The 27,367-nt window shown below is 64.7% G+C and overlaps 5 protein-coding genes and 1 pseudogene across 5 annotated transcripts, besides 1 other annotated feature; all 6 read right to left on the reverse strand.

The window, feature by feature from the left end:
• Positions 1 to 1,962: 1,962 nt before the first annotated feature.
• LMXM_02_0440 lies at positions 1,963 to 4,280 on the reverse strand (annotated as a pseudogene).
• Positions 1,963 to 4,280: a sequence feature.
• Positions 4,281 to 4,992: 712 nt separating this feature from the next.
• LMXM_02_0450 (conserved hypothetical protein) lies at positions 4,993 to 5,826 on the reverse strand (the record flags this gene model as incomplete). The annotated part of the gene is made up of 1 exon (XM_003871594.1): positions 4,993 to 5,826. The coding sequence occupies one exon, from the start codon at positions 5,824 to 5,826 to the stop codon at positions 4,993 to 4,995; it is 834 nt and encodes a 277-aa protein (XP_003871643.1).
• Positions 5,827 to 9,801: 3,975 nt separating this feature from the next.
• Positions 9,802 to 10,677, reverse strand: LMXM_02_0460 (conserved hypothetical protein; the record flags this gene model as incomplete). Its single annotated transcript, XM_003871595.1, has 1 exon — positions 9,802 to 10,677. The coding sequence occupies one exon, from the start codon at positions 10,675 to 10,677 to the stop codon at positions 9,802 to 9,804; it is 876 nt and encodes a 291-aa protein (XP_003871644.1).
• A 1,343-nt stretch (positions 10,678 to 12,020) lies between these two features.
• LMXM_02_0470 (hypothetical protein, unknown function) lies at positions 12,021 to 20,831 on the reverse strand (the record flags this gene model as incomplete). Its single annotated transcript, XM_003871596.1, has 1 exon — positions 12,021 to 20,831. One exon carries the CDS (start codon positions 20,829 to 20,831, stop codon positions 12,021 to 12,023), a length of 8,811 nt encoding a protein of 2,936 aa, XP_003871645.1.
• A 2,428-nt stretch (positions 20,832 to 23,259) lies between these two features.
• Positions 23,260 to 23,865, reverse strand: LMXM_02_0480 (uncharacterized protein; the record flags this gene model as incomplete). The annotated part of the gene is made up of 1 exon (XM_003871597.1): positions 23,260 to 23,865. One exon carries the CDS (start codon positions 23,863 to 23,865, stop codon positions 23,260 to 23,262), a length of 606 nt encoding a protein of 201 aa, XP_003871646.1.
• Positions 23,866 to 24,680: 815 nt separating this feature from the next.
• On the reverse strand, positions 24,681 to 26,837 carry LMXM_02_0490 (conserved hypothetical protein; the record flags this gene model as incomplete). Its single annotated transcript, XM_003871598.1, has 1 exon — positions 24,681 to 26,837. The coding sequence occupies one exon, from the start codon at positions 26,835 to 26,837 to the stop codon at positions 24,681 to 24,683; it is 2,157 nt and encodes a 718-aa protein (XP_003871647.1).
• Between the last annotated feature and the right edge of the window lie 530 nt (positions 26,838 to 27,367).

Here is a 27,367-nt window from a genome sequence, read left to right on the forward strand (position 1 = left end):
GTGAGGGAGCCGCATGCGTCCATCCCCATACAGGCACACACACACACACACACGCGCGCGCGCATACGTGAACGTGGATGTCTCTTCCACGAATACTGCGGTGGCGGTGGGGAGTGGGGGGAGGGGGGCAAGAGGAAAGGCGAGAAGGACGAGTTCGACAGCGGTGAGGCGCGTCTAAGCCGTTCGTCCTCCCGGGAGCGTTACTGTTCAAGAGGGCAAGAGAAAGAATGCGCGCATGCGAAGTGTGTGTGTGTGTGTGTATGTGCGTGTGTGCGTGTGCACAGAAGCCGCCCCATCCTTTCAAGTACGCTGCGCCCGTGCCCCCTCCCCTTCTCTCCCCTCGAAGGTACTTCTCCAAGAATTTTTCGCCAGCGGGCCCACCCATCCCCATCCAATGGCCCCTTCGCCCGCAGGAGCCGCTGCGACGATGCCGTGCGTGCGTTAGCGCACTTCAAGAACGGCACACCAGCGCTTCTGCGATCCGCGAGAGAAGCCAAACGCGTCGATGACGGAGCGAGACACTCGGCGAGGGCGTCACAAGTGGCTCGGCCAGACGACACACCGAGCGATGGGGAGGGAAGGGGCGGGCGGTGGACGGCAGAGGGCAGAAAAACGGGTAGAGAGAGCGGGAAGCGATGTAGGACAAAACACGCCCACAGACACGCACGCACGCACATGCGGCAGTCGTGCACTGACGCCTGCACTGCAGGCGCGCACTTGTGCATCGCCTCTCTCCCGATGGGGGGAGGGGGAGGGGGAGGGAGGTGGCCACTACGCGGGCCCCCATGCATTCTCCCATGCATCCTCTCATGCGTCCGACATGTCCACAGTCCTGCCACCCGCGGAATAAGCCAGAAAAATGCATACGCATGCGCGCACACCACCACCATCGCCTCACCGGCGCGGGTGTGTCCCAGCGGAAGGGGCCCGTGCATCGACAGGTGCCAGCGCAGAAACAGCTCACAGCCTGTCGTAGCGACGGGGGGGGGGGTGCGGCCACAGACACTCCAACGGGGGACGCCCGTGCAGCGCGAGCGAGATGCGCGCAAGCAGATCGCTGCGCGAGTCAAGGTGTGCGGTGAGCCTCAAGCGATCCGCGAATCCCGTGCAGAGCATACCGGGCACAGCGCCGGGCCGGCCGCCCTCATAGCATAACCAGCAGGCGGGGGTGGGTGGGTGCCACGATGCCGGCGGTGCAATAGGCAGCACGCCACCTGCACTCCATCCCGTCACCGCCAGTCACCCGCTGCTGCAGCGGTCCAAAGTGCACGGACAGGTGCCTGTGCGAGGTTGCGTGAAGATGGTCTCCTGCGGCCTCGCGAGCGCAGCATCCCTGTTCCTCTGGTGGGGGACGGCTGTCGCCAAGCACCTCTTGCCGTGGCGTGTCGCATCGTGCGCCGCGGCTTCCTTTCCTTTGGAAGGGGGGAGCGGATATCGACCTGGCGGCTGAGGGCAGTGCCCAAGTCCGTGGTCCGTGCAGCTGGCGCCGGCCCCCCCTCCACCGCCGATGTTGCGAGCTTGCCAGCGTCATCCTGCTGCACCAACTCGCAATAGCCAACGACAAGCCGAGGTGAGAGGCGCGCGACGACGACGGCGACGACAACGGAGGGCTGGTGGCGCCAGTGCGACACACACCACACGCACTACAGCCAAGGCGTTATCCGTTCCTAAAGTGTTGGTGGCTGCAGGGGTTGGAAGAGCGAGGGACAGGGAGAAGGCAAGAACACGCCACAGCTGCCGCTGCCGTCCCACGTTGCGCGAGGACCAGCACATCCATGGCGCAGTGTCACAGGTGCATCCATTCAACCGAGAGCAGCAGCCCCTCTCCTCTTCGACAGGCTCCCTGACCGCGCTCCCCCCTCCCCCTCCTCCTCCTCCCGTCGCCAGCCCCGCAGTGCATTCCGTGCTTCTGCTGGTGTAGGTCATCACACGAGCACGCAGGAGGGCGACCTCGTCAAGCCGCTACACGCTCAACGCCTCTTGCACACGTTCCTTGCCGCAGCTCAACCGCACGCTCTTCGCAATGTCGCCAATCGTCACTGCCGCGCTAAAGATAAGGGCGAGAACGCCGGCGATGATGTTCACGTACGTCAGCCCCTCCCTCCCCCTCCCCAATTCGGACCCATCCGACGCGCTGCAGCGTCCAGCCACCGAGGTACATCCCGAGAAACGACGATGGCGGGAAAGGCAAGGACACCCCCGCCTATGCTGCCAAGCAGGTTGAGCACAGTGTTGATGTCGGGCACGAGCAGGCCCAAGATCAAGGGAGCCGACGCACAGCGGACCTGTGATGCCCAGGTGCAGCTGATGGGTGGGGGACAGGGAGCAGGAGTCGATATCCTTTCTCAGGAGGTAGTAGATTGACACCCGGCACGCCTGGCCACTCAGCGCGTACGCGACGCAGATCTTCAGCGGGATCCTCGTGTACGCAGCCAGCGTCATGGGGTCGCTGCGCACGTGGTAGTACTTCAAGATCGGCCCACTGATGTCCAGCCCGAACTCCGCGTAGCCGAAGAAGCCCACCACGAAGTACAAACATGCCGATCTGGGAGACGCTGCCACACGCGTCAAGGACCAGGTCTCTCGCGCTCGGGTGGCGCATCTCATAGAACAGGCGGAAGCGCAGGCCATGACCGAAGATCGCGAAGATGAACAGCGTCGGGCCGTTCACAGCGTCGCTGCCGATGGCACTTGAGCTCGTGCACGTGCGGCAACCTAGTCATCGGCGCGTGCGCAACAACGACGAGCACAAAGCAAGCCGCGAGCGTCACACCGATAATCGAGAAGAGGCGCAGCGATGCCACGCGACGCGGCAGGCGCAGTGGCAGCATTTTGCCGACCAGCCACACGAGCACCGCGAAGCCGCGCAGTGCAGCGTCACCGAGACGGTATTCGGTCCAGAGGCACCGGTTGGCGCGCTGGGCTGCAGAAAACGGCACGAGAAGATCAGACACCGCCGTCACGAATCCAACCATCGTGCCGAGCTGAAGGGATATCATCACACCAGCAACGATGTAGTCGGTTCTCGGGAACAGGATGCCAAAGCCCCGCGGACTCCCACGAGCGATACGGGCTGCGCTCACGCGTCCCGCCGATCAGGTAGGAGGAGAACACCACCAACACCGCGCACACGACCATGAGAATGGCCGAAAGGCCGATGCCTGTTGTATTGAAGCCAGGCGCCATCGACACAATGCCGATGCCCGAGGGTGTTGCGCGCCATGTTGAACATGTTCGATACATGGCCACCGGGTGGCACAAGACATTCTCCTGCCCCCATCCAGCCCGAAAGCGGGCTGGCGCCCAGCCAAGGCAGTCGCAAGCCCGCCTATGGTCGGACCCATCCCTCGTCGTTCGGCGTGACTCCCACCCTCGCTACGTCTCATCGCTGCCGCCACTGCAGCAACATCGTCGCCACGGCCACCATCGCGACGACTGCCCCAGCCGTGGTGAAGCGGTTCAGCGCGTGCTTCAGCCTTCGCCTTACGATGGGCTACAGCGCTCGGCGTCTCTGCGTGGTGGGTGATGGCGGTGAAACAATCGCCCCTCGCTGCGACCAGCGAGCCAACGCCAAGGACAGGTACGCCTGGGCCGAAGCGCTCGTTGCTGTGCTCAACCGTCATCGACGGCTGTGATGGCGGCACCCCGCGGAGGGACACAGCGTCGAGGACTTCACGTGCAGTATCTTCGAGCCAGGAACTGCTGCTGCGATGATGGGGGCGGCGGCGGCACCGTGCATCGCTGTGGCTGATCATGTTGAGTTGACGCGGTAGCATCGCGCTGCGTCTTGTGTGCCATTATCCCTATATATATATATATATATATATACGTGACTGTCTCCCGCAGGGGAGGAAGGGTTGGACATGGATGTGTGGTGCCCGACCGAGCGAGGGGGTGGGGGTGCGATGGGGAAGAACGGCGCTATGCGCGGCCACAGTCGCCCCCCCCCCTTCTCCTCCCCCTCCCCCTGGTGCTATGTCTGATGTACGCCACTGGCAGGAAAGGCACGCGTGCCAAAACGGTGACGTTGAAGTCGGGCGGGTGGAGGCGCAGGGAAGGGGTAAGCAGCGTCGACGATGCACCGGCAGGGGCGTGAGGTGTTCGCGAGAGAGGGAAAGTGTACGGGGAGAGGCGCGGAAGCGGAGCGGCACTCTTCGCCGTCGCACCTTTGAGAGGTGCTGTCCACCCCCTCCACCCCCCCCTCCCCGCGACCTTTTTTTACGTGCGGGCGGCGGAAAAGGCGCGACCGCCCTCTTCCCAGACGGAGACGTGGCACACATGCATGACCAGCATCAACGCCGCGCCCATCCAACTCGCTCGCTCTCTCCACACACACACACACATACACACACGCACGCACACCAACACACGCGTCCAAGAGAGCGAGCGCGATGTAGAGATAGATGGATGTTCCGATGCGCTTTCAAGAAGACTCAGTGCGCGTGGTGCGGCCGTCCATCGGACGCGCAGAGGTTGACTGTACCACCCTCTGCGCGTCCGATGGACACATGACCGGAAAGCATAGATATAGATAGATCCATGTACCAAGGTATAACGGCAGATGTAAGCACACAGATATGCGCCTCCCCCCCCCTCTCCTCCTCACCCCCACGCACGCCTCCAGAGATGCACAGCGCCAACGATGCAGCGAGGCTGCGCCGCACTGCATGCGCACACTCGGAGGAAAGGGGCGCGCGTCAGCAAGAGCAAGATGCCAGAGAGCGAGGCAACGCCACACAAGAACACGCACACGCCAGCGGCAGCCAGGGAAAGGGGGGGAGCACTAAAACAAAGACAACCTCCGAAGAAGGTCGAGTGGGGGGAGAGAGATGTCCAACGAGTAACCGATGTGGCAGGGCTAGAGCCACAGTAAAACCGTGCGCACCCTCGAGGCCGATGCGCACGACGGCGCAAGACGGGCACAGACACATCTCCGTGCGCCGCCGCCATTGATGCCGCGTGCGCAGTGGACATCACGCACTCACGCGTTGATCAGTTGCGAGTGAGCGTCAGACCCGCCCTCATGGTCTTGTCCATCGACAGCACCACCGTCCAGCCGTCGCGCAGGTTGGCGATGTACGAGGCGACCCAGTCGAGGTTCTTGCTGAAGCGAATCTTGGCCGCGTTGCCGAGAATCACCTGACAACCCCACTCCAGTGCCACGGAGCCGTCCCATGTCATCGATTGCGGGTTCATCGTCACGGTGGCTGCCACGCACGGCTGGAACTTTGGGTGCAGTGCGGCCTTGGAAATCATGCTCGCCGTGACGTCGAGCGACCGGTTCGTCTGCGCCGTCATCACAAGACCGTTCTTGGCCTCCATGCGGCACCCCGCCGTCCAGTCGATTGTCTTCGACTTGAGGTCATACTTGGTGCCGCAGCCGACCTGAACGCCGTCAACGGCGGCCATGCTGAGCGCCAACTCCACGGCCTTCTGCGTAAACTTTTCGTTGACGCTCAGGCAGCCCCCCGCTATCGGCCTTACCGTCTGGTGGTTGACCTCCACCGATATATCGCACACCGCCGGGCCCTTGTGGCCAATGATGGCCTCCACGCGGTGGTTATCGAGGTCCTCGGCGCGGACGGTGAGCTGGATGTCGGTGAGGTCCTTCGACGTGAAGCAGAGCTTGCCATAATAGGCGCCGTCGCCCGTCAGCCCCTCGATATCCAACTTCACGTCACCGTGGGTGTTGGAGGTGGTCGTGAGGGCATACGTGCCTTTGGGGGCCTTGCTCTTGCTCTCGACCTTCCACGCGCCGCAGCTGGAAAAGTTCTTGGTAAGCAAGTCATTGCTGCCCTTGCTGTAATCCTTGAAGAGGGTTGTCATGGTGTGTGTATGCGGGGGGGGGGCCGATTAACAGGGGGAGGGGGAGAGAGTCACAGAGACGGCAACACGTTCCTAGACGTGGCGGTGATGGTAATAGTAATGGTGATGGTGATTGGTGGTCGTGGTCATCCCTTGATATACGGTGTTGCCCGTCGCGTATACAGCGAAGGTTGGAGAGCTCGCTCGAGTCGAGATTGGTGCGGGTGGGTGGGTGTGTTGGCACAGGATGCGGGTGTTGTGTGCAGAGTCAGAGTCAGAGATAGATAGAGTTCCGGAATCAGAGGTGAGGTCCACAGTAAGTGGCGGGACATTCTCGCGCTCTTTCCATGTGTACGTGTGTGTTCAACGTGTCCGTTTCCCTGCGACGGAGCGTGGAGTTTCAACCCCAGTCCACTGCTCTCCACCCCTCCACCCCCCACACATCGAGCCTGTCATAGGGCCCCCACCCCCCACCCCCACTTGCGTGGTGCGAAGCATGCCGTAGACACACACGCGTTACAGCCCATGCGCCGACCCCAGTCGTCTGAGAGCAGAGTCCCTGCATCGAGCCCGACCTATCCGCACGCGCCGCAAGTTGCCTCAGAGCCTTTCCTCCACCATGCCAGTCGCCACGTAGTGCATCCCCCCTTCCTCTTGGGGTTGCACGCAGGCTCCCTGCACCAGCAGGCAGTATGAGGGCCGGAGGTGGGATACGCTCGAGTCACACCGACCCTTCACGTATCATATAGATGGCGCAAGCTTGTGCACTGTCGCCGGTCGCTGCGACGTCACTTCATCCAGCACCTGACTAGCGACATCAACAACGAGGCATCGCTCTGGCCTTCCGCACGTCGTCAGTACTAGATCCTGTTGATGCCACACACCAGCAGTGGCTCGGCATTTTGGTAGTGGGGGGGGGGGAGTGGAGAGGGGAGAGGGGGGGGACCAGCTCCTGTAAAGGTGGTTGTCGAAGAACAAAAACATGCGCAAGGGTTCGCACATGCGAACACCTCGGAACAGCGTGCGCGTCCCGCTGCCCTCCCTTGGACCATGTGTTGGTCGAGGGGAGTGCGCGGTGAGCCCCAGAGAGGCGAGCCCGCACGCACAACCAGCGGAGGGGAGGGAGGAGGTGCGAGAGGCGAAATACGGAGAGAGGTGAATCTGAACGATCACGTCAGCGGCGTGCTTTGGAAGGGGGGGACCAACCTCCGCCGCTGCAAGCGCAGCGGTCCACCCCAGTTTGTCTCACCCAACCACCCAACCCTTTGAGCTGCTTTCTTTTTAAACCGTTTTCGTTGTTCGTCGAGTGCTGTGCGTCGTGTTCACTCACGCTAAAGTCATCGCCGCGACTGAAGCTCACTGCGCGAGGAGACTTCCGGGGTTTGCGTCTCCATGGGGAGAGGACGGGGAGATAGGGGGAGGGCAGAGGAGGGGTGCTTACACGCGAGCGGAGCACATGTCTGGCCACTACGACTCTGCGCGGGCGCCTCCCCTGTGAGGGCGGGCGTATCTCACTCATCCATGTCCCGCCGCCGCCGCCCCCCCCCCATCCCCACTCCAACACCCCTGAGCTCCATAAGGAATCGTCGACGCAGCCCCCTTTCTTATATATGTACACACCCACACACGCATGCATGCGTGTATGTGTGTAAGTAGGTACGTGCGTGCATGCGTGGGTGGGTAAGTGCATGTGCATGTGCATGTGCATGTATACGTGCATGTTATTCCGTTTTCTGGCGTATTTTCTTTTTTCTCCGTCGTTGTATGACACGTTTACGTATGTTTGGTGGGTGCGCCTCCTCCTCCCTCCCCCTCCCCGCTGACGGACGGTCTGTCTCGTGCTGCCGCCCCTCCTCGTCCGTTCCGTGTCCCCCGACAGGGAAGAGATGGGGGGCGGTGCGGTGGACGGACAGCCGCCGTTGCGCCCCCCCCCCACCACCACCCCCACCATCACCACCCTTTCTTTTCCCTTCGGATGCTCGTTGGTGCGGTCTTCGCAGGCTCCTGTATATGTATATACATGCATATATATATATATATACTCCCTGACGCTGCTGCTGCCGCCGCTGCTCTTCCCACGTCGGCTCACGACGTACCTCGGCAGGAGTCCTTCTGCGTGAGCGAGGCGGGCGGGTGGGGGGGGGGGGAGACGGTGGCCTCGACGGACGGCACAGGCAGAGGGAAAAGGGGACGTAGCAGACCAACAACGCGATGAGGGACGAGAAGCAAGTCGGCACGCACGCACGCACGCACAGAGTCAGAGTCAGAGTCAGAGTCAGAGAGAGAGGGGGAGGAGACTACCACGGAGGGGTGGGGGAGAGCTCGCTAGCGTGTGCGCACCACTCCTCCCTCAACAGCCCTAGCAAAACTGAAAAAAAAAATGAAGAAGCGAGGTCCACTATGTTTGTGTAATCCCTGACCGAGCGAGCGAGCGCGCGCGCGCAAGCGCACACACACACACTCGTCAGAGAGAGAGAGAAGGGGGGAGGAGTTTACTTTCGCTGCCACGCACACGCTGGCACGCCGACCGATATATATATATATACGTGTGTGCGGGATTCATGCGCAGGTGTGCCATGGGTGTTTCTTGTACGGGGTGCAGCGGCGTCGACCAACATCCCGTGACCCGTGTGCGAGCGAGGGGTGGGCGCGAGCACACGCACGCTATAAGGGTATAAGTCTAAGCTGGAAGCAAGACGATACAGAGAAAAACGACGGCGCAAGGACACGAATGGGGGAAGGGGGGGAGGGAGGGGAGTCCGAGGAGGGGGGGGGATGATGGGGTGCCGTTTGCAGGTCCGTCGTAACGCTTCGCTTCTCATCACCTCGGGGACGTTTTTATTTCCGACCACACCGGATGGAGGTCGCGGGGGGGGGGGGGCAGAAGAGGTGGTGGTGATGGCGGTGGTCTTACGGCAGGGGGTGTTTGGGATAAAGGATGGGAAATAAGGGTCCGTCTGTCCCTCGGTCGGTCTCTGCCTCACTGTGGGTGTGGCAAGGACAACTTGGCGGGTGGGGCATGTGAGGGGAGGGCTGAAGGGCCGGGACACACACGGAGAGTATAAAGAAACGAAGGCAAGGCGCTTGTGTGTTGCCCCCTCCTCTTCTGATGCCGTGCTTCCAGCCCTTCACAGTCACGCCGCGCCGCTGCACGTGTGTGCACGCGCCACGATCGCCACCCCCCCCACCCCTCTCCCTACCGCCCTCTCCCTGGACCCCGTCCATAATTCATCACTCCCGCGCCTGCGCGTCAGCCACTGCGTGGATTCCCCTGTGGTGTGGGCTGGCAACACGCGCGCACACATATGTGAAACTGTGGCGGCAAGGGGTCGCGCAATGGGGTGAGAGTACGCGGCGAAACATACAGGCTCTCTCCATCACTTACCTTTTCTCGGATGCGGCCCCGCCGCCGGGCTGTTTTCGGCGTTCTGTGGCGATGCGCGCAGACGGCGAGAGGGCGTGGAAGGTGTACAAGCACGTGTGCCGCGCATGCACGGCACACCAAACACCACGTGCTCATCACACGGGGGAAGGGAGGGAGGGAGAACCATAGAGCGTCCCCAACACAGCTGCGCCACTGTCGACATCCTTCAGACACGATAGAAGCAAGGAATCAAGCCGGCCGGCAGTGTGGGCGGGCGAGATGGAGAGAGAGAGCAGCAGAGCCACGGCGAGGCACCCGCGCATGCCGCTCCGTTGCTCGACCACTTTGATTTCGTGTTCGATTGTGTTTTCTATGTTCCTCCTTGACCTCCTCCTCCTCCTCCCCCCTCCCCCAAACTGCGTCTCTCGGCCCAGTCCGGCTCACCTTTTGTGTCGGGCCACAACCTCATCACCATCATCCTCGCCCCTCGAGTCCTCTCAGACCGTCCACCTCCACCTCGCCATCTCCCTCGGGCCGTCCCATCATCCTGCCCTCTCTCCCCTTCCCCTCCCCCCCCTGCGCGTACTGATCGCCCACCTTCGTCGTTGCCGTGCGTGCATGTCCGTCAACGTCTACGAGTGCGTCATCTGCACGCCAACCTTCATGTTCTCGTCCCACGAGAGGCACGCAGTCCAGTTGTCCGCCATCTTGACGATGTAGGCGGCCGCCCACTTCATGTCCCGGTCCACGCGAGCCTTTATTGTGTTGGCCGGGTGCACCGGGCACGTGGCCTCCACCCCCACGGTGACCGCGACACCCTTGTCGCCAAGACCACGTCCGCACATCACCTCGACGGCGGCGCGCATCATGCACCTGTTGCCGTTAAGCATGAAGGAGCAGGGAGCGCTGGCGCTTGTATGGTAAGTTTTCAGGCGGTTCGTGCGCACCGCCATCTCGCAGCCCCTCCCCGCATAGCGGCAGCCGATGTTCCAGTTGCAGTCGTTGGCGCCAATATCATACGTGGCACCACAGCCGACCTGGCAGTTCGGTGCCACGTCGATGCCCATGCCCAGCTCCACATGAGTCGGCGTAAGTTTCTCGTTGATGCTTGCGCGTTTCGAGAGAGCCACGCAAGTCTCGTGGCTGATCTCGTAGTGGTACTTGTCCTGGAGGCGCTGCAGAGCCACCGCCACCTTGTGGCCCTGGATCGTGTAGTGGGCCGTGGCCTTGACCTCACGCATGATGTCAGGGGTCACGGTGACCTTTAGGCCGCCGTTGCACGCCGCGACGTACTCGATGTCAGCCGACATCTTGCCATCGGAGTTAGCCTTGGGGTTGATGAAGAAGGTGTCCTTGGGGCCCTTGTACTTGCACTCCAGGACCCACTTATTCGGCGTGGGGAAGTCCTTCGTGAGCAGATCCTTCGTGAGCTTGTTGTAGTCCTTGAAGAGGGAAGGGGTGGCGTAGACCTTCGCGGCCGACCCCTTGGAGGATTGCCACTGCGACATGAGCGATGTGCAGAAAAGGGTGTGGGGGTATGGTGTGGTGTGTGTGTGTGTGGGGGGGGGGGACAAGCGAGAAGAGAGCAAGCCGTCGAAAATCGATCAGAAACCAAGTGGGGCGTGGGGGCGGTTTGATGAAGCACGTAGAGCAGCTACAGCAAGTAATTCTGTCGCCGGCCGCCACCATGCAATGGTATATACAGATACATGGCGCGTGAGAGAGTGGCGGATCCGTTATCCGGCGCACACAAGAGGGGAGAGGGGAGAGGGGCGTAGGAGCAGTGGTAGATGAGCCATGAGAAGGACCGTCCGTGTGTGGAGGACATCGCCGCGCGCATGCGCACGGCGCACCACGCAACGATTCACGTTCATGTTTTCGAAAGAGTGCAGAGATACGTGGACGTGTGGGTGACGCACCGCACAGGGTCCTGGTGATGGGGCGGAGGGGGGAGGGGGGAGGCGGAGTTCTCCATCTCCTGCGCCCCACACGAGGGTGTCCCGGCGCGTGCGCCCGCGCATGTAAACCGGGCGGCCAAAAGACCAATGACGCTTTCCATCGCCAAGGCGTGCATGCGCCAGGCTCTCGCCCCTCGCACACTTCGAAAGCAAGTCGAGCCCGCCAGTCGGCGATGGAAGGATCACGTGCCCCGCAGGGGGTGTAGCAACACACACACACACACACGGCATACACGTGTACGTTGTTCATGGCATGTGGGCACGCCTGTTCCTTCGCCAACGTCAGGGAAGTGAGGAGGAGCTACGCCGAGGTCATCAAGCGCGTCGGCGCATGCATCGCCCGCCCGACCCCCACCTCTGCAGGATGGGGGGGAGGATGCAACATTCGGGCTGCTGACACACCGAGGGCCACGCCGGCAGGAGTAGAGCGGGTCTTCATCGGTGTGTCCAAGAGCATCGACACACGCATACGCCTGTGCGTGAGTGCACGGACGAGTGCGTGTGTGCGTGCGGTGCCACTCCGTCTCCCCCTCTTCTCGAGAAAGACGGCTACACGAAGCGACGCTGGCAGTCAGAACAACGACCTCGCGTCTCCTCGACAAGCAAAAGAAAGTGTGCACACAGGGTCCCCCCATCTCGTCGCGCCGTCACGTCCCCGAGACACGCGCGCAAGAGGCAGTCGCCGGCGTCCTCACGTCCAAAGGTCACGCCCTCGCGATACCGCACACGCTCATACACATGCATATGTATAAGGGCGAGTACGCCTCCGATAAAAGGGGAGCGGTGGTGTGCCGCACTTTCTGAGAGAGCAAAAGACGCCGCGCAGTGTCGCCGGTGTACGCTGCACTGCCTCCTCCTCCTCCCCCCGCCCGCCCGCTCGCCCGTCCTTCCCCTCAGCAAGCGTCGCCTTCGCCGCCAGTGGGGCGCAAAGCGTGCCTCATCAATGCCAAGAGGCGGTCGTTGTGCGTGGCGTCGCCCGTTGCGCTGGGCAAAGTCGGAGGCGTGGGCGCCCTTTCGGCATTAGCAGCAGCCGCGCCAACGCGTGACGACAGCACCGGTATCGCTGACGCTGGCAGTGGCGGGTCCACCGCTGCGGTCGTCGTGTGCGACGGTGCGCCGGTGCCGCTCAACCCTGCGTCGTTGTAGAGTGCACGCTGTTGTGCGCGGCGACGCGCGAGCGTGGACATGGAGGTGTACAAGTCGGACGCCCGACTCGCCGGGCTGCTCCCCCCGCCGCGCGGCCGACCGGGTGCAGCGGCGGTGTCTGCCCCTGAAAAGAAAGCCGACGTCGACGCATGCCAGCCGTGGAGACTGCCGGCTACGTCCGCAAGGCCGTCTTCGCACTGGGCGAGGTAGTAGGACGGGATAGAGAGCTGCGTTGGCGGCAAAGGCCGTGGTGGTGGTGGTGGTGGCCCACGCGACTCCGATTCTGTTGCCGGAGGCGTCCACTCCAGCACCGTGCTGCGCGCCGCCTCCGGCGGAGGGCGAGGGACGGCATCGTCGCCGGCCGAAGCACCTGCCACCCGAAGCGCCGGCGTCATCGCAAGCGGCGTAGCTGTGATCGAAAACCCACCGCCAGTGTCGAGTGCAGCGCCACTGCGCCCGGCGGTCGCGTCCACTGCACGTCTGCCGTCGTGCCTCCCCTTCGGCTCTTCTATCTCCGCTGAACGCGGCAAGTCAATGGCGTCCCCGTCGATGCGGATACCCCTATCCATTCCCGGGTGGTCACTGCGGCCCTCTACAGCAGTGCTCGCCGCACCCTCGCCTACCAACGTCATCTCTCTGTGGTCGACGTGCTTGCGGTTGGGTTGGTCGATGCCGCCGTCGTCTCGTAGCCTCGCTACTCCTTCGCTGTCCCCTACTCCCATGGGCGTCCCCGAGCTCACCATCGTAGCACACGAGGAGGCCTGCCGCTGCGAAGAGTGCTGCATCGCCGGCAGACCTGGAGTTACGAGCACAGTAGCGGTGTCCTCAGAGACGGTTGTCGTCGCCACCTCTGCCCAGCCGCCCCTCTCCCCGAGCGCCGCCGCCGGCGGGGTGGGGCTCTGCGGAAAGAGGTGACCACCCACATCGTCGTAGTTGCCGCCGTTGCTGTCTCCTGCAGGCATGCTGTCTGGAGTGCGAGCACTGCCGCCCCCAGAGAGATGGTGTGGCCTGCTCGCGCTGCGGCCGGTCTGCGCGCCCGCACGCTCCATCTCTGCTGCTGCCATCGCCGCTGTTGCCGTCGAGGTCATGAGTGCATCACCAGCAGCGGTGACGGGAACGGCACCGCGCAGCTGAAGCAGGGAGTCGCTCACTATGCGCGGTGAGCGCGGAGCAGCGGAGGCGGTGTTGGTGCACAGAAGCGGCCATGACGACGCGATCGGCATATCATCACGACTGCGAGGGAAGCTGACGATGCGCATGTCCTCGCTGCCCTCGATGGTGGAGACCGCCGCACTTAATATCCCCGCGGCGGCAGGGGCTGGAAGGCGAGCAGTCGGAGTGCCAAGCGAGCGCGCCGAGAGGTGGGCTGAGGAGGTGCGGCCTTCGGTGGTGCTGTCGCCCTCCGCACGACCGCCTTCGCCCACCCTCGGTGCGTGCGCCACCGCTGTCCTCGACACCACAGCAGCATAGGGGCTTGCGCCGCCTGCGCCACCATCGTCAGTGGTGGCTGTGGGCGTGGAGTCGGCAACGGTGGTCAACGTCGGCCTCTCGTTCGAGCCACTATCCGGAGGTGGTTCGGTCGGCAACGCCTCCACGTCAACCTTGCCGTCGCCGTATGCAGAGCCGGCGCCGCTGGCCTCATCACACCAAGGTGTTTCGACCCGCGACGAGTCACCGCTTCCTCCACGGACAGGCGCAGTAGCGCGGTGGCGCTCTTCAGGCTCAAAGTCCGAGTCCACATCCAGCAGGGCAGCGCCATCTACGTCTTGTGCGTAGTCGTACGTGTTGACGTCGTCCTCATCTTCCCCGAAGCCGTCGCCATCGCGCAGGGACGGCGAGGTCACCTCCGGTAGCAGGAAGGGGTAGTTGTGCGGCGGTGGGAGATGCGGCAAAGGCTTCAGTCGACTCAGCACATGCTGTGTGCTCTCGGCAGAGGTCGACGTCGAGGTGAACGTTGCGTCCAAGCGAAGCGCGTTAAAACCGGCGTCACATGCAGCGCCACCGCCACTACCAGCAGCAGCAGCGCCAGCGGCTCTCGCGGCTATTGGGAAGACGCCCTCGGTTTGTGCCGGCGCGCTCGCACTGTACCACGGCAAGAACACCGCGCCTTCTCCCCCACCTGTTGGCGACACGGAGCGCACCTCCGCCGCCACCCCTCCCCCAGCGCCACCGCCCACTACGATGCCGCATCGCTCAGGGCTCAGCGAGTAGGACGCAGAGCTGGACACAGTGGTGCCGAATAGCGTCGACGGCGATGTGAACCCCGCCGCAGACGCCGAGTCACTACTGAGGGTGACGGTGCTGTTCGGCGTCCAGGTCGAGTTCCCGGCGGCTGCAGTGGTGGGCGCGATCCTTGTCACCGTAAACGAAGGAGCAGCCGCCGAGTCAGCAGCTACGGTGGCGGTCGCGGCAGTGCCGATCCCCAGAATGACCTCCGCGACGGACGCCAGCACTGTCGGGGGGCCAGACGACATCGTCGAGGACGTATTCAGCCGTGACCCAAGAGCCGCCACGCTGGCGCTCAGCGCCACGCCTGTGATGGCCGTCCGTAGTGAGCTTGTCACCGCCGCGGAATGCCCTGAGGAGCTGATCGCAAAGATGCTAGACCACGTCTGCATCAGATGGCGCTGGTGGTACTGTGGTTGCTGCAGCGCTAGCTGGTACGCAGCTGCACCCTGAGGTGAGTTTGGCAAGTCATGTGCGTCGCTGTTCACGTAGAGGGAGAGCAGATCACGGCCATCCTCGCCGTCGCTGGCAGCCACCTCGTCCGCGGAAACGGCCCCCCTTCTCCCCTTCGCCTCGCCTGCCTCACCACCATCGTCGCCACTGCACGTGCCCACGCATGCGACCGTGTGCAGCCTCTCAGACGACTGCACCGTTGCCGGCAGTGCCCCGCCGTGCTCCGTGTCGAATGCGGCTGCCGTCGAATTCGTGCACACGCCGACAAGCCTGCCACCTCGCGTCGCCCACGGCCGCGGCGCCAGGGAGGAGGCCAGGGGGCCAGGGGTGTCCGCTGTACCGTCCTCCCTCGTGGATTGCGTCACCAGAGCTTCTGCCTTGCGCACCCCCGCTTCAGTCGCTGGAACACCATGAGCTACTTCCCCCCGCCTCGGCAGGGTCGGCGTTGTTGGAGAGGAAGACCGGAGTGCTCCGTCCGTGCCTGTCGCGAGGCCGTTGGGGCGAGCAGGCAGCGATGTGGCGCACATCCCTGCGCTGATTGCGTCGCCGTCCTTTTCCATGTCTTCCCTACGCACTCGCAGCATGTCCGCGCTGTCGGCCGAGTGCGTCGTCAACGACGCGGTAGCCGACGTCGGTGTGGGGGGAGGACGCAACTGGGCCCATGGAAGCGCCGCATGCAACGGCCGATGCCGCGTTCCGTCCATCAGCAGTGCCTCCTGTGACGGTGTATGCGAGGCGCTGCTGCTGCTGCTGTCACTCCTGCTGCGCTTCAAAATTGTATTGGTGTCCTCGTCGTCGCCAAGGTCGTGAAGGGCAGGGCCGGCGGTGGTCGTGGGGCGTGTGGGGAACGACGCACCATCGCCTCCATGCCCCGGCTGCCGCTCGGCTCGCAGGGGCGCCGGCAGTGTTGCTGAGGGAGCAGAGGACGGCACGCGCGTCCCTGAGACGGATATCGCCGTCACAGCGGGCGACGTGGTCTCCGCTGTGGCGGCCGAGAGAGTTGTGTACGACAGTGACGATCTTGCCGCAAGCGCCGCACGCGGATGCGCAGCTACGGAGCCAGCGTCCTGCTCATCCTGTCGCTGCCGCGGCGACGGCGGCGAGGCGGTCGAGTCGCGACTCGCTGTGAACCCCGAAGATGCACCTGCCTCGTCCCTCAGCTCCGCCGAGCCGGCACCCGTAGAAAAATCTTTAGTTGAGACCTTGCCGGCCCGCGCCCCCGCTGCCGCCGCATGCGCGGCGGGGCGGTGAAACCCCTTTACCGCCGTGTCAGCGCCGTCACTCTCGCCATTATCCGCTAGTTGCTGACTGCCGTTTGCGGAGATGGCGGACACCGGCGTTGTTCCATCGAACAGCAGTGAGGACCGCAGAGCCGGCTGCGCTTGCGCGTCCCGGTGCCTCATTAACACGTGTTTGCTGCTTGTGTGGTGCTGCTGTGACGGCGGCAACGGCGTCGCTGCCGCGCGCGTCCATGAAAACGGCTGAGACAACCCTTCGACACTCTCACTGCAATCGCTCGTGATCAGCGGCACTCGCCCCGCGGTCGTCACTGACGCCCCTGTGGCAGCACTTCGGCGCGCCGGACTGCTGCTGCGGGCCTCGAGTCTGCCACGCCCAGTCAGAGGTGAGCCCGGCATCATCACCGGCGGTGTGGCTCCGGACGAGGTGGGTGTGTCGCCCCTGCCGTGTATCTCGCGTGCCAGCAACTCCATCGACTCATGAATGGGTGGCACAACATACAGCTCTCTCTCGGCTAGCATGCCGTACGGGGAGACGATGGCCGGAGGCAGTGCCGCTGCCGCGCCAATGCTGTGCGATGCGCCGTTCGTCCCTCCTCGAGCCGTCACCTCCATGACAACAGCCGCGGCGGAATCAACCTGGGCCGCGGTTCCCGCGCGCGCCTCTGCGCAATCTCTACCAAGTCCCTCGTGGCCTGCCAGTGGCAGGCCGGAGGAGACCGGTGACTGCCCACGATACTCGCCTCGCGCATGAGCCGCGGGACCGCTGGTACTCACCGCGAGAGCAGCAGCAGCGCGCCGTGCCCCGCTGACGCTCGCGCTGGAGTGTAAATCGGGCGCCGTGTCGGCAGCCACCTCCTCTCGCTGTACCTTGATGAACGGTGCCTTGAGGGGAGGAGGGCTCGGCATGGCGGCCAGCAGTGATGGCGTCAACGTCGAGCCAGACGGAGAAGTGGAGGCCTTTGCCGGCGCCACCCCTGAAGAGTGCGTGCACAGGCCCTTTAAGGCAGACGCGCCAGCATCGACCCCGCTACTCGTTGCCTCGTAGGGACTGGGCAACGCACTTGGCACCGTCGGGGCCACAACCAACACCCCGGAGGTGCCGCTCGCTGCAGCGGCGGCGGCGCCTCTGTGAACCGCCGCGGGTGGAGGCGGCGATATGGGTGACGGCGGCGGCAGCATCCACATGGGCCCCGGCGCCGAACCCGCAAGAGGGCAACTACTGCCGCCAGCCTCCGAGTGCCGCAAACCGGAAGAGCTGTGCTGAGGCAGCGCGGTGGACAGTGCTGAGGCGGAAGCGGCGCAGCCCCGGACAAGTAGCTGGTACTGCGAGGGAAAAAGTTGAGTAACCGCTGCTACTGGCGGCGACGCGTACGAGCTAGGAGGGGCAACGCCGTCCATGGAAGCGGACAGGGCCGACTGCGACGACGAGTCGTGCTGCGGCGGCGGTTGCTGTAGCTGGAGGAGGGTGGAGGGTAGCGTGTACAGAGGCTGTCCTCCGTCACCCGCGGTCGCCGTCGTCGATGCCGTTGGCCTCGGCAACCCGGAAAGCGAGCTTGCCGCAGCACCAGCCACGTAGCCACTGCCGCCCCCGCCACCACTAGAGCTGGTGCTGAGGTTTGCCGGCGGCGTGTTGTGGGTGTATATAATCCCCGACGTGGGCGCGTTCGACCACTTCGAGAACAACGTCGGCGATGTGGTGCTGTGGTGGCGACCGCTACCGCTGCTGTCGCCGCTGCGGTAGAAGTCCGAGTGGGCACAGGGGTGTACCATGACGGTGCTCGCGTTCGTGTTCGTGGGCGCGCTTGTGCGCGTCGTCAGCGCGGTGGAGGGCACGGCGGAAGAGCAGGAGTGGATTCTCGCACCCCCCTCGCCGCGCGTGCATGTGATGGTCGAGTCACTGGCGGCAATGGCCGAGACGGCGGTGCGTCCAAGCGAGGGCCAGAGGACACACCCGCTGCCGCCCCCCGCGGCGCTGTCCAGTGGCGCCGCCTCGTCGAGACATCGGTGGTGGGAGTCGCGGTGGCGGCCCGAAGGCGAGTTGTCCCTCGTGGTGCTGGCCAGTCGCTGCGCTGTGACCTCGGCCGTGGCAGCTGTCAGCGGGGCCTCTGAGAAGTGCAAGGATAGCATAGGGTCGGGGGGATCTGCTGACGGTGGCGGCTTCGAGGCACCGCGAGGCGCCTTCTTCGTCGCAGTGGCCTCCCCATCTTGCGCAGAGACGGCGGCGCCGCTCGGCTGCAGTGGGCCGTGTGAAGTTGGCGAGGCAGTCGCAGCGGTAGAAGACGGCGACGGCGGACTTGCGCAGTGCTGCTGCTGCTGCTGCAGCGCGGCCTCGAAGGGCGAGCTTGCCGACGACAGCGCAGCCGACTCCGCAGCAGTCGTGTCGCTCGGGAAAAGCAGCGCCTGCCCGTCCAGTAGCGTCGGCCCCTGCATGAGGTCCATCTCCGCACATTGCTCGACCGCGACGCCACACACCGACTTCGCGACAGCGCTGACGCCGAGCCACAGGGACTTCAGGTGCTGTTCAGCAAGTCGCGTTAGCCGCTGATGCCGGTAGCCGTTAAGCGACGATGTGTAGAGGCCGCTAACGTTGAGCGTCGTCGCTGGCAATCGACCGCCGTCGTTGCTGCCGTCACCGTCAACGTCGTTGCCGTTGCGGTGCAAGCCTGTCGAGTGCTGCAGCTGCGAAGAAGTCTTCCCAGTGCCTGCGCGAGCACGTAGAGTATTTCGGCCACCGCCGCAGCCCTCAACGATGCCATCACCCTTCCTGTCTCGCACCGCCTTCTGCAGGAGAGAGAAGTTCAGCGGGTTCATGGCTGTCGTGCAGTGCGCGATGCCAGCGGGATCATCCCCGCCGTCAAGTATCTCGCCAGTCTCACCCGCCCCATCGTCGCGTGCCCTAACGTCGGCCGCTGTTTTTGCGCCTGTGTGCTGTTCATCTGGGGTATCGGCGGTGGCGGAGACGCGGTGGGTGGACCCCGCAGGCTCGATGTTGCCAGCGATGCCGCCCGTGATGTCCGGCGCCGTCGTCGCCCCGGCGGCACCGGTGCGATGCTTGGGGAGAAGCGCCCTCAGCTCGTCCAGATGACTACGCACGCTCCGCGCGTCGATGAGAGCGACGCGCACGTGCGACATCAAGTGCGACCCGCGCTGACTACCCGGCGTGCGGGGAGAGCGGCCCTGCGCCATCGACGCCGCCGCCGGTGCGGTGGCGGACAGCGTCAGCCCAGGCAAACCTAAGTCCCGCAGCGGCGGGGCGGCGAGTCCCTGCACGTTCTCTCGCCCCCACGACGGAAGCGCTGGTGGTTCCAGAGGCGTAGCTGATGCCGCTGCGGAAGGCTCTGTCACGGGAGCTGGCGGAGGCGGACGTGTCCGGAAAGACGGCGCGCCCGCCACGAATGCTGTGGCGTGACTGGGGATGTGCTGCACCACCGAGGTGGTCGCCGGCGAGCGCGATGAGCTGTCGGTCAGGGTGGACGACGACGAGTGGGCCGTCACAAACAGGGCCGTCTCTCCGCTGTGCGCGCAGTCGCTGGCGGCATCCTCCACCTCTTCCTCACCGCTCTCGCCGCGTTCATGGTCGCCGGCCGGCGGCGTTGTCGGTGGCTGCTGCGTCACTCCAGAGCTGCTCAGCGGCGGTAACGCCGGGGGCGGGATGCCAGCACGCAGCCTCAGCGGTGGTGTCGTCGCGTACAGGCTCGTGGAGTTGGCTGCCTCGCAAAGCGGCTCTGAGCAGCGATGTGAGAAGCGCAAGTGCATGCGACGGGCAGCAGGTGATGGCCAGTGTCGGTGTGCTGTGTCTGGCCCCTCGATGTCTACCGCCTCGGAGGCCTGTGATGGCGGCAGACGCGCCACGGCCTGCTGCCTGACACATCGATAATGCCCGCCGGCGGTGATGACCGCGGATGGTGGCAGGGTGCGCTGCAGCTCCTGCGGAAAGGCAAGAAGAGAAGACGAGTGGGACCGCGCAGGTACACTCTCGCCTTGGTGCTGCACTGTTGCCCCCCTGACCGCGGCCGCATCGTCGAGGGCGTCGAAGCCCACCAACTCAGGCATACGGGAGCGGTTGGCCGTGTTGCCGCCCGGCGCCTTCGCGTGATAGGCGGTGCGGTCCTTATCTCTGCGAGCGCGCACGGATTCCGGTGCGAAGCGCTCCTCAGCCTCGCAGCGCATGAGGAAGCTGCCGGGCCCCTTGCTCTCCGTATCGCACATGAATATTTTGTGATCATTGTGGGCAAGTCGCGCCTTCTGGCGAGCTGGCTGACCCTTGCCCTCGCTGTCCGCATGTCCGCTCCCTTCAGGAGGCTGCAGCGACGGCCCCTGCTGCCACGCACGGGTGGCGTGGCTGGGCGAGCCTACGGGCCCGTGCACACAGCTTTGGCGGTGACGGCGGTCGTCGCTAGTGCCGCCGCTCTCCACACGGCTGCCCAGCACTGCCGAAACATCTACCGACACACCAATACTCGCTTGATGCTGGCGCTGCCGCTGCTGCCGTTGTTGCCCACGTACGAGCTCAGCAGCTGCGGCCTCGGCTTCTGGATCTGAGCTTCGCAGCGTTGGCACGGAGGCTTGGAGAGGGAAGAGAAGGGCACCTGAGCCCGCATTGCCCGTGCCGGCGGCGACGCTGGTCACAGAGGCCATGGACGGTGTCCCCGCAGTCGACACCGCTGCCGATGAGCCAGCGCGGGAGGGCGAGTACACGGACAAGGAGGAAGATGGCAACGAGGACGAGGAAGACAGCGTCGCCGTCAACCGTTGACTCGGCTTTACACCCTCTGCCGCCTCACTGGCAGCTGCGGTGCCCGCCGCGATGGAGCCGGGTAGGGTGACCGAGAGCCGATCGCCCCTAGCCCTGCCCATTCCGATGGGGTCGGTACTGTGACCCGTATAGCGCACCTGTGGCGAGTGCCGAAACGGCGGCGTGGTGGGTGCCCACCACACTGTTGAGCTGCAGGGCGAGGCAGACAAGTTCGCCGTCGCTGCCAAGGTTGGTGCAGCCGCCAACATCGGCTGTGTCAAGGAGCGCGTAGTGCACGCGGCATCGGAGGTGGTGGCGCTCACGCAGCCTGGCACATCCTGTGGAGCGCGCGGGCTTGTGTGCGAGGAAGGTCGCATCGCTGCAGGACAGCCGCCGCTCGTAACGGAGACGTCCACTTTAGCGAGATTCGCAGCGAACGCTCCAGCCACATCCCTCCCTTCAGCGTGCGTTGGCCCGGCCGTTGTCCGATGCGCGCCTGTGTGCGACGAGCTTGGCGGCCCTGCGTCACCGTCTTGGCTGTTGTAGAAGCTGACAAGCGGCGTTGCAGCATCGTTGCTGGGCCTGGCGTTTCCCGTCTGCAGAGAGACAGCGCCGGATGTGGTCGCGGCAAGAGCAGAGGGAGCATCTGCCGCAGCGGCGCTCGAAAACAGAGCAGGGCTGACCGGGCCTTGCATTGCCGCCGGTCGCGATCCACTGCGATCCTCCCAGCGACGCGGTGAGCACCGAGCCTGCTGATGTGCCGCAGGCAAGGGACTCCCTAGCGTCATCGACTCGCGCGCAACACCACCCCCGACGCCACTACCACTGGCGCTGCTACCTCTGCGCATCCCGCCTACTATCGCCGAGGCCCCGGAGGGTCCACCGAGGCTACTGCTGCTGACAGTGCGTGGATGCACGAGGGGCGATGACCCAGGCTCCGTCTTACGGCCCAGCGCAGTCAGCGGAGAGGAGAGGCAGTCCGTTGGTGCTGCGCCGGGCGAAGCGCCGGCGGCGTCGTCACGCGGTGGCGACGGCGCTTGAGAGGCCGCCATCGGTGACCCGGTGGACGAGGGAGGCGCCACAGACGGCATGTCCCGAGTCGCTGACTGCTAGAGAGACGAAGAGAAAGGCGTCGAGATGGGATATGGACAGCCCCGATAAACTACGGCAGCGCCAACGGTGGCCAGGCGGGATGTGCCGCGCTGTGTGGATGGGATCGCGTCGTAAAGCGGATGGGGGATGGGGGGACGGAGAGCTGACAGCTGTGAAACAGAGAGAAGACCTGAGCACAACCAGGAGAGATGTCCGCGTGTATGCTCACGCACACACGCACACCGCAAGGTGATAGATGATCAGCAGCATCCGGTGCGCATCCGCCGCTGATGGACAACGAAGGCGGGAAGAGGGAGAGATGTAAGAGGAGGAAGGGGAAGACGTTGAGTCGTGTCCGATGACGCGCAACGCGTACATGGGCTCAAACACATACGCATGCCTGTGTACTTCCGTATGCATGCAGCACGGCTGATGTCGACGACAGCACGCACGAGTGTTTCTACGGCTTGGTGCGTCGGACAGCAGCAGCGGCAGTGGGGCGGGGGGTGTAGAGGATAGACTTGTACGGCGAGTACGGAAGAGGTGTGCAGCGCTCACTCGAAATACAACGCAGCGTTGTGTGAGCAGTGCTCGCACTTCCCCCGGGCCTCCTCTCTGCGGCGACGTGTCGGCAGAGCTTGTTGCCCGAATTGCCTATCCGTAGGTAAGCGGGGGCGGCCGGCTAATGGCGACGGCTATGACATGGGCAATGTCGGAGAGAATAGGCGTTGCGTGTGCGAGGTCCATCAGCCCCACTCCCCGTCGAAAACCCCACACCCACGGATGTGCACAGCTTTACACTGCTGGATGAGTCGCGGGTCAGCAACCACTCCTGCTGCGCAGCATCCCGCCCGCCCGTCCCGTCCCCCCCCTCTCCCCCCATCTCCCTCTGCCCTCATCTATTCACTTTTACTTGGACGTGCTGAGCGTCTTAGTCGGCAGCGGCGACGCCTGCACACAACCCTCCGGCAGGCGTCGCCCTGTACGCGGTGCGCCACTTCACTGTGTGCACGGGCGGGCGGGCGCGCCGCGAGTCGTTCCGCACCCCCCGGCCACGTCCACCAACGCCCACCCTCGATCGCGGCACACAACCCTCCGCGTTATTCGGCTTGACATAACTTAACACATCAGAGAGCGCGCGACGTAGGCGGCACTCGCGCTCAGCAGAATGGCTGAAAGCGGGGGGAGGAGGGCGTGGGATAGCGGTGGCCGTTGGCCTACACGCGCGCACGCACACGCTCAGTGCCGGCGTCCCGCGCCAACAGCGCGCTCTGCGATGCCGACGTCTGGCGTCTGTGGCTGCAGTACATCCATCGTGGCGGACAGGTGCTGCATGACCGCAGCGAAGGGGTCTTCAGCGTACGCCGGCACCATCTGCACCGCATCAAACAGCTGCAGCTCCTCCTGCGCCACCGCCATCCGCGCCTCCGCGGCGGACATCCGCGGTAGCATGAGTCGGCGCCGCTCCAGCACCGTCGCCCGCCGCAGCGCCGCGGTGCGCTGCGATGAAGGCTTGTCCTTCTTCGCGTTCATGGCCAGCTTGCGCTTCGCGCCACCGGCGGCAGCGGTGGCGCGAACACCTCTGGCTTCCTTCACCTTCATAGCTGGTGCACGTCCGGTGCGACCCTGGCGCTGCCGCAGAGCGTCGCGGATGTGCAGCGCCGCTTGACGATCCACCTCCGTTGGCAGGGCTGACTTCGCCTCGCCCGCGCCACCGACCGGCGGCGGAGAGGATGAGAGGCCACTCGACAAGGGCGCATGTTCGCCAGCCGCGTGTTGAGCCTGCTGCTTCCGCGCGATCTTTGTGCGCAGCTTCACGCGCTTCGACGACTTGCCACCAGCCATGGTGATGATGTCTGCGTGTGTTGATGTGGGGAGACTAGGAGAGATGCGGTGCGAGGCTCCTGGCTGAGGGGAGACGAGAGGGGAAGAGCATGTGGGAGAAAGCTCACAAAGACGCGCTTCATCCGCCGCGCTAAGAACGCCAGCATCACGGTCACGCTCTCATCCCTGTCGACGGCGAGTGTTGCACAGCATGAGTGTCCTTGGCAACGGCGACAGAAGCCAAGAGGAGGCGGCAGGAGAGGAAGCTCACCGTTCGCGGCCCAGAAAGGACTGTAAGAGGTCAATGCGAGGGAGCGGGCGGGCACGAAGGCCGACCTTGTGGCGTGGCAGCAGCGCTACCACCACTGAACAGCATCGCTGTCCACCCTCCCCGCCCCCCTTTCTCTCCGCTTCTCAAGCAGCGCATGACTGTTCGTGCGCGTGCGCGTCGGAATGTCGGTGTTGCAGCGTCGCCGCACAGCAGCAGGAGTAGCAGTGTCCAACGGACATAGCCAGGGAGAGCAAGTATTATATATATATATATATGTGTGTGCGGAAAAGTGAAGCAGGCCCGACTGCTGGAGCGGCAAGAGGTGCAGCGGGGGGGGGGGAATGGTGTGAATCCGAGCCACCTTCTCGGTCTCGGTCTGCCTGCCTGTCTCTCAGCAGTCGCACCGTCATCCCACCCTTCGACGCCTGCTCGGGCCTTGATCAGCGGCAGGAGGGTGCGGCAGGTACACGTAAGGCGGCGGTATGCCCCCATCGCACACCCCGAAAAGAGCGAGAGACGAGCGAAGCATAGCACGCGTGGGGCGTGCTGCTGCTGCTGCTGCTGGTCACACCACGCGCGGCGCCGCCTGTTGTGCGTGGCTGTACTTGACCACGCGGCCGTACTTCAGCTCCTCCGCCAGCACAAACGGCTTGCCCAGCCAGCGGCGCTGCTTGATAAGGTCCGTGCAGCGTGGCAGTGGCGACACCAGCAGCGAGCATGCCAGCTCCTGCCGCTGCTGCTGCTGCCCGTGTCCATCGTCCTCGGGAGGCAATCCCGTTGCTGAGGTGGGCAGTCGCTGTGGGACCGCGTCAGACCTCAGCACGGCCGCCGTGGATGACGTCGAAGAAGTCGTTGCTGGGGAAGTTTTGGTCGACGCTGCCGCTGTTGGACGGCCACAAGAGCGCGCCCGCGCACGGACGGGGACTTCGGCCGGGTGAACGAGCAGCGCAGAGGACGCGTTGCGCGGCGGTGGCGTCGTCGGCAGAAGATAGCGGCACACCATCTCCACCTCAGCCGCCTGTCGTCGCCGTTTTTGCGACACGGCCGCATAGAAACACGAGGGCAGACCGACATCACCCCCATTCACTCCCACCCACTCCTTGCAGTCGCCATCCACCTCATGGCGGCCATCCAGTACCCGTGTCGTGCCGCACTCGAACGCCGCCTGCCCCGACCCGCCGCCGCCGCCGCTGTTGTTTGACGCGTCCTCCCCAAAGGCGCATGCCCACAGCCGCGGTAATGTCTGTAGTGCCACGTCCGGGTGCACATACACAAGCCACGTGTGTGGACTCGCCATCGGCGCCGCGCTTGGGGAGAGAGGCTCGCTGGCCACGAGTGTCCCACGACCAGAGGCTTCTGCGCCGCGGCCGAGTCGTGACGCAGTCGGGTGAGTCCGTGCGGGAGCGCCGTGAGCAGATGACGGCGACGGCGGCGGACCATGCCGAATGTGGCGCCCATCGCGCACCCACTCCCGCTCGCGCCGTCGCTCCCGTGCCGCGTGCGCCCACTCCTCCAGCTCCTCGGTGTACAGGCGGCACGGCGGGTCCAGGAAGCAGTAGACATACGAGAGGTCGAGGCTGCGGTGGGAAGCCAGTCTCGCAGCAGCGGACTCTGCCGATCTCCGCGGAAACTGCGCAGCGTGGGTGTGGAACAGTACGCTAAAGTAGGTCCACTCGTGTTCGTGCGCCAGTAAGACACCGACGCTGTGCGACGCAGATAGGGCTGCTGCGGTGCAGCCCACGCCCAGAGCGTCGGACGCCGCCGGCGACAGGGCGGCACAAGACGTCGACGAGAGAGGCAACACCCCCGCGTCTGTTGTCGGTGCAGCGCGCTCGCGTCGACGATGTGCCGCTTGCTCTTGACGCCTGGGCATAGGCGCAGCGACGTGTACGCGTGGCGGCGGTGCCGGCGGGTGCGCAGAGGAAAAGGCGGCGGTCGTTCTGCTGGGCTCGTGCGAGCACCGACAGATACGCACCTTCTCCTCGAGGAACGCGTTGGATGCGATGCGGCTCCAGTACTGGTGGCCGACGTCCTCATACAGCCGGTGCGGACGGATACCTGCAGTGGCAGTGCCACGTTTGCTGCGCACCCGCTGCTGCGCATCCGATCCTGGTAAAACGGCTTTGCCCCCATCGTCGTCTCCCAGAACCTGCCAGCGCTTCGATAAGCTCGTTGAACACATCCCTCGGCCTGTCGTCTCCGCACCCCGTGACAGCGGCGGCGTGAAACGGAACATGTTTGCAGAGGCTGGTGCATTGATCTTCGGCGGTGGGAAGGACGGCGGCGATGAGGCAGCCGCGGCGGCGTCAGCAGGGACGCAATGCGAGACACCTGCCGCGCCGCTGACGCGGTCGGATGCTGTCTCGGGCACGTGTGCGCTTCGGCCGCTGGAAGCGGGCGAATCTGTGGTGACCTGGCCCTTGTGCGACGGCGAGAGATGCGCTACCTCATCCGCGATATCGGCAGCTTCACCATCTTCGAGGCCACCGCACCCGGTGAGGTAGTGACAGTAGTCGTGCAGGGAGCAGACAGTGCCGACCAGCACGTCCTCCTGCTCGACAGACATGTCCCCGTCATCCAGCATGCTGTACGCCTTGTCTGCTCTTGACACCACCTGCAGCGTGTCGGTCTTGCCCGCGTCTGCCGGCGATAAGCGCTGTCCGCGCTGACGTGAGCGCTTGGGGCACCCCACAGCGCCATCATGCACCTCCGCGGAGGACATTGCACGGTCACGGCTCAGCAGAAGAGGAGGGAGTTGTGGAAGACCCGGTATCGCGTGCAGGCGCCCAACCCGGCGCAGCCGACGAACAATGTCGCTGCGCCGGCGTCGGTGCTCGAGTGGAGTCCCCGCCCCCTGCGTCACTTGCGCCGGATATACGTGGGCAGGCGAAGCTGCGCTGCTCTTCCAGCGATCAAGGTCCTCGCAAAGGTGGTAGAGTTCGTATGTGGGAGGCGTAGTCCACGCATACAGAGGCAGCAACGGAGCCTCAGAGAGCGTGGTCGAAGGCACGGAGGCTCGCTTCGCCCGAACGCCCCCGCCAGCGCGGCGTGTGGTAGGGCTGTCCGTTATCCCTCCCGCAGCCGTCCGCCCACGCGCTTGGCGGCCCCGTCGATCAGCCACGGTTGTGTGTGCAGCACCCCTCAGCGCAGCGTGCGATGAGCCGGCCACCTGCGACTCGTGGAGTGGGCAAGAGGCCCCCTCGCGCCGCGAGGATGGGGATAGCAGCACCTCCCGCCACAGCTGCGCCGCGC

The sequence above is a fragment of the Leishmania mexicana genome, chromosome 2 (genome assembly GCF_000234665.1).
Source record: "Leishmania mexicana MHOM/GT/2001/U1103 complete genome, chromosome 2".
NCBI classification, from domain to species: Eukaryota; Euglenozoa; class Kinetoplastea; order Trypanosomatida; family Trypanosomatidae; genus Leishmania; species Leishmania mexicana.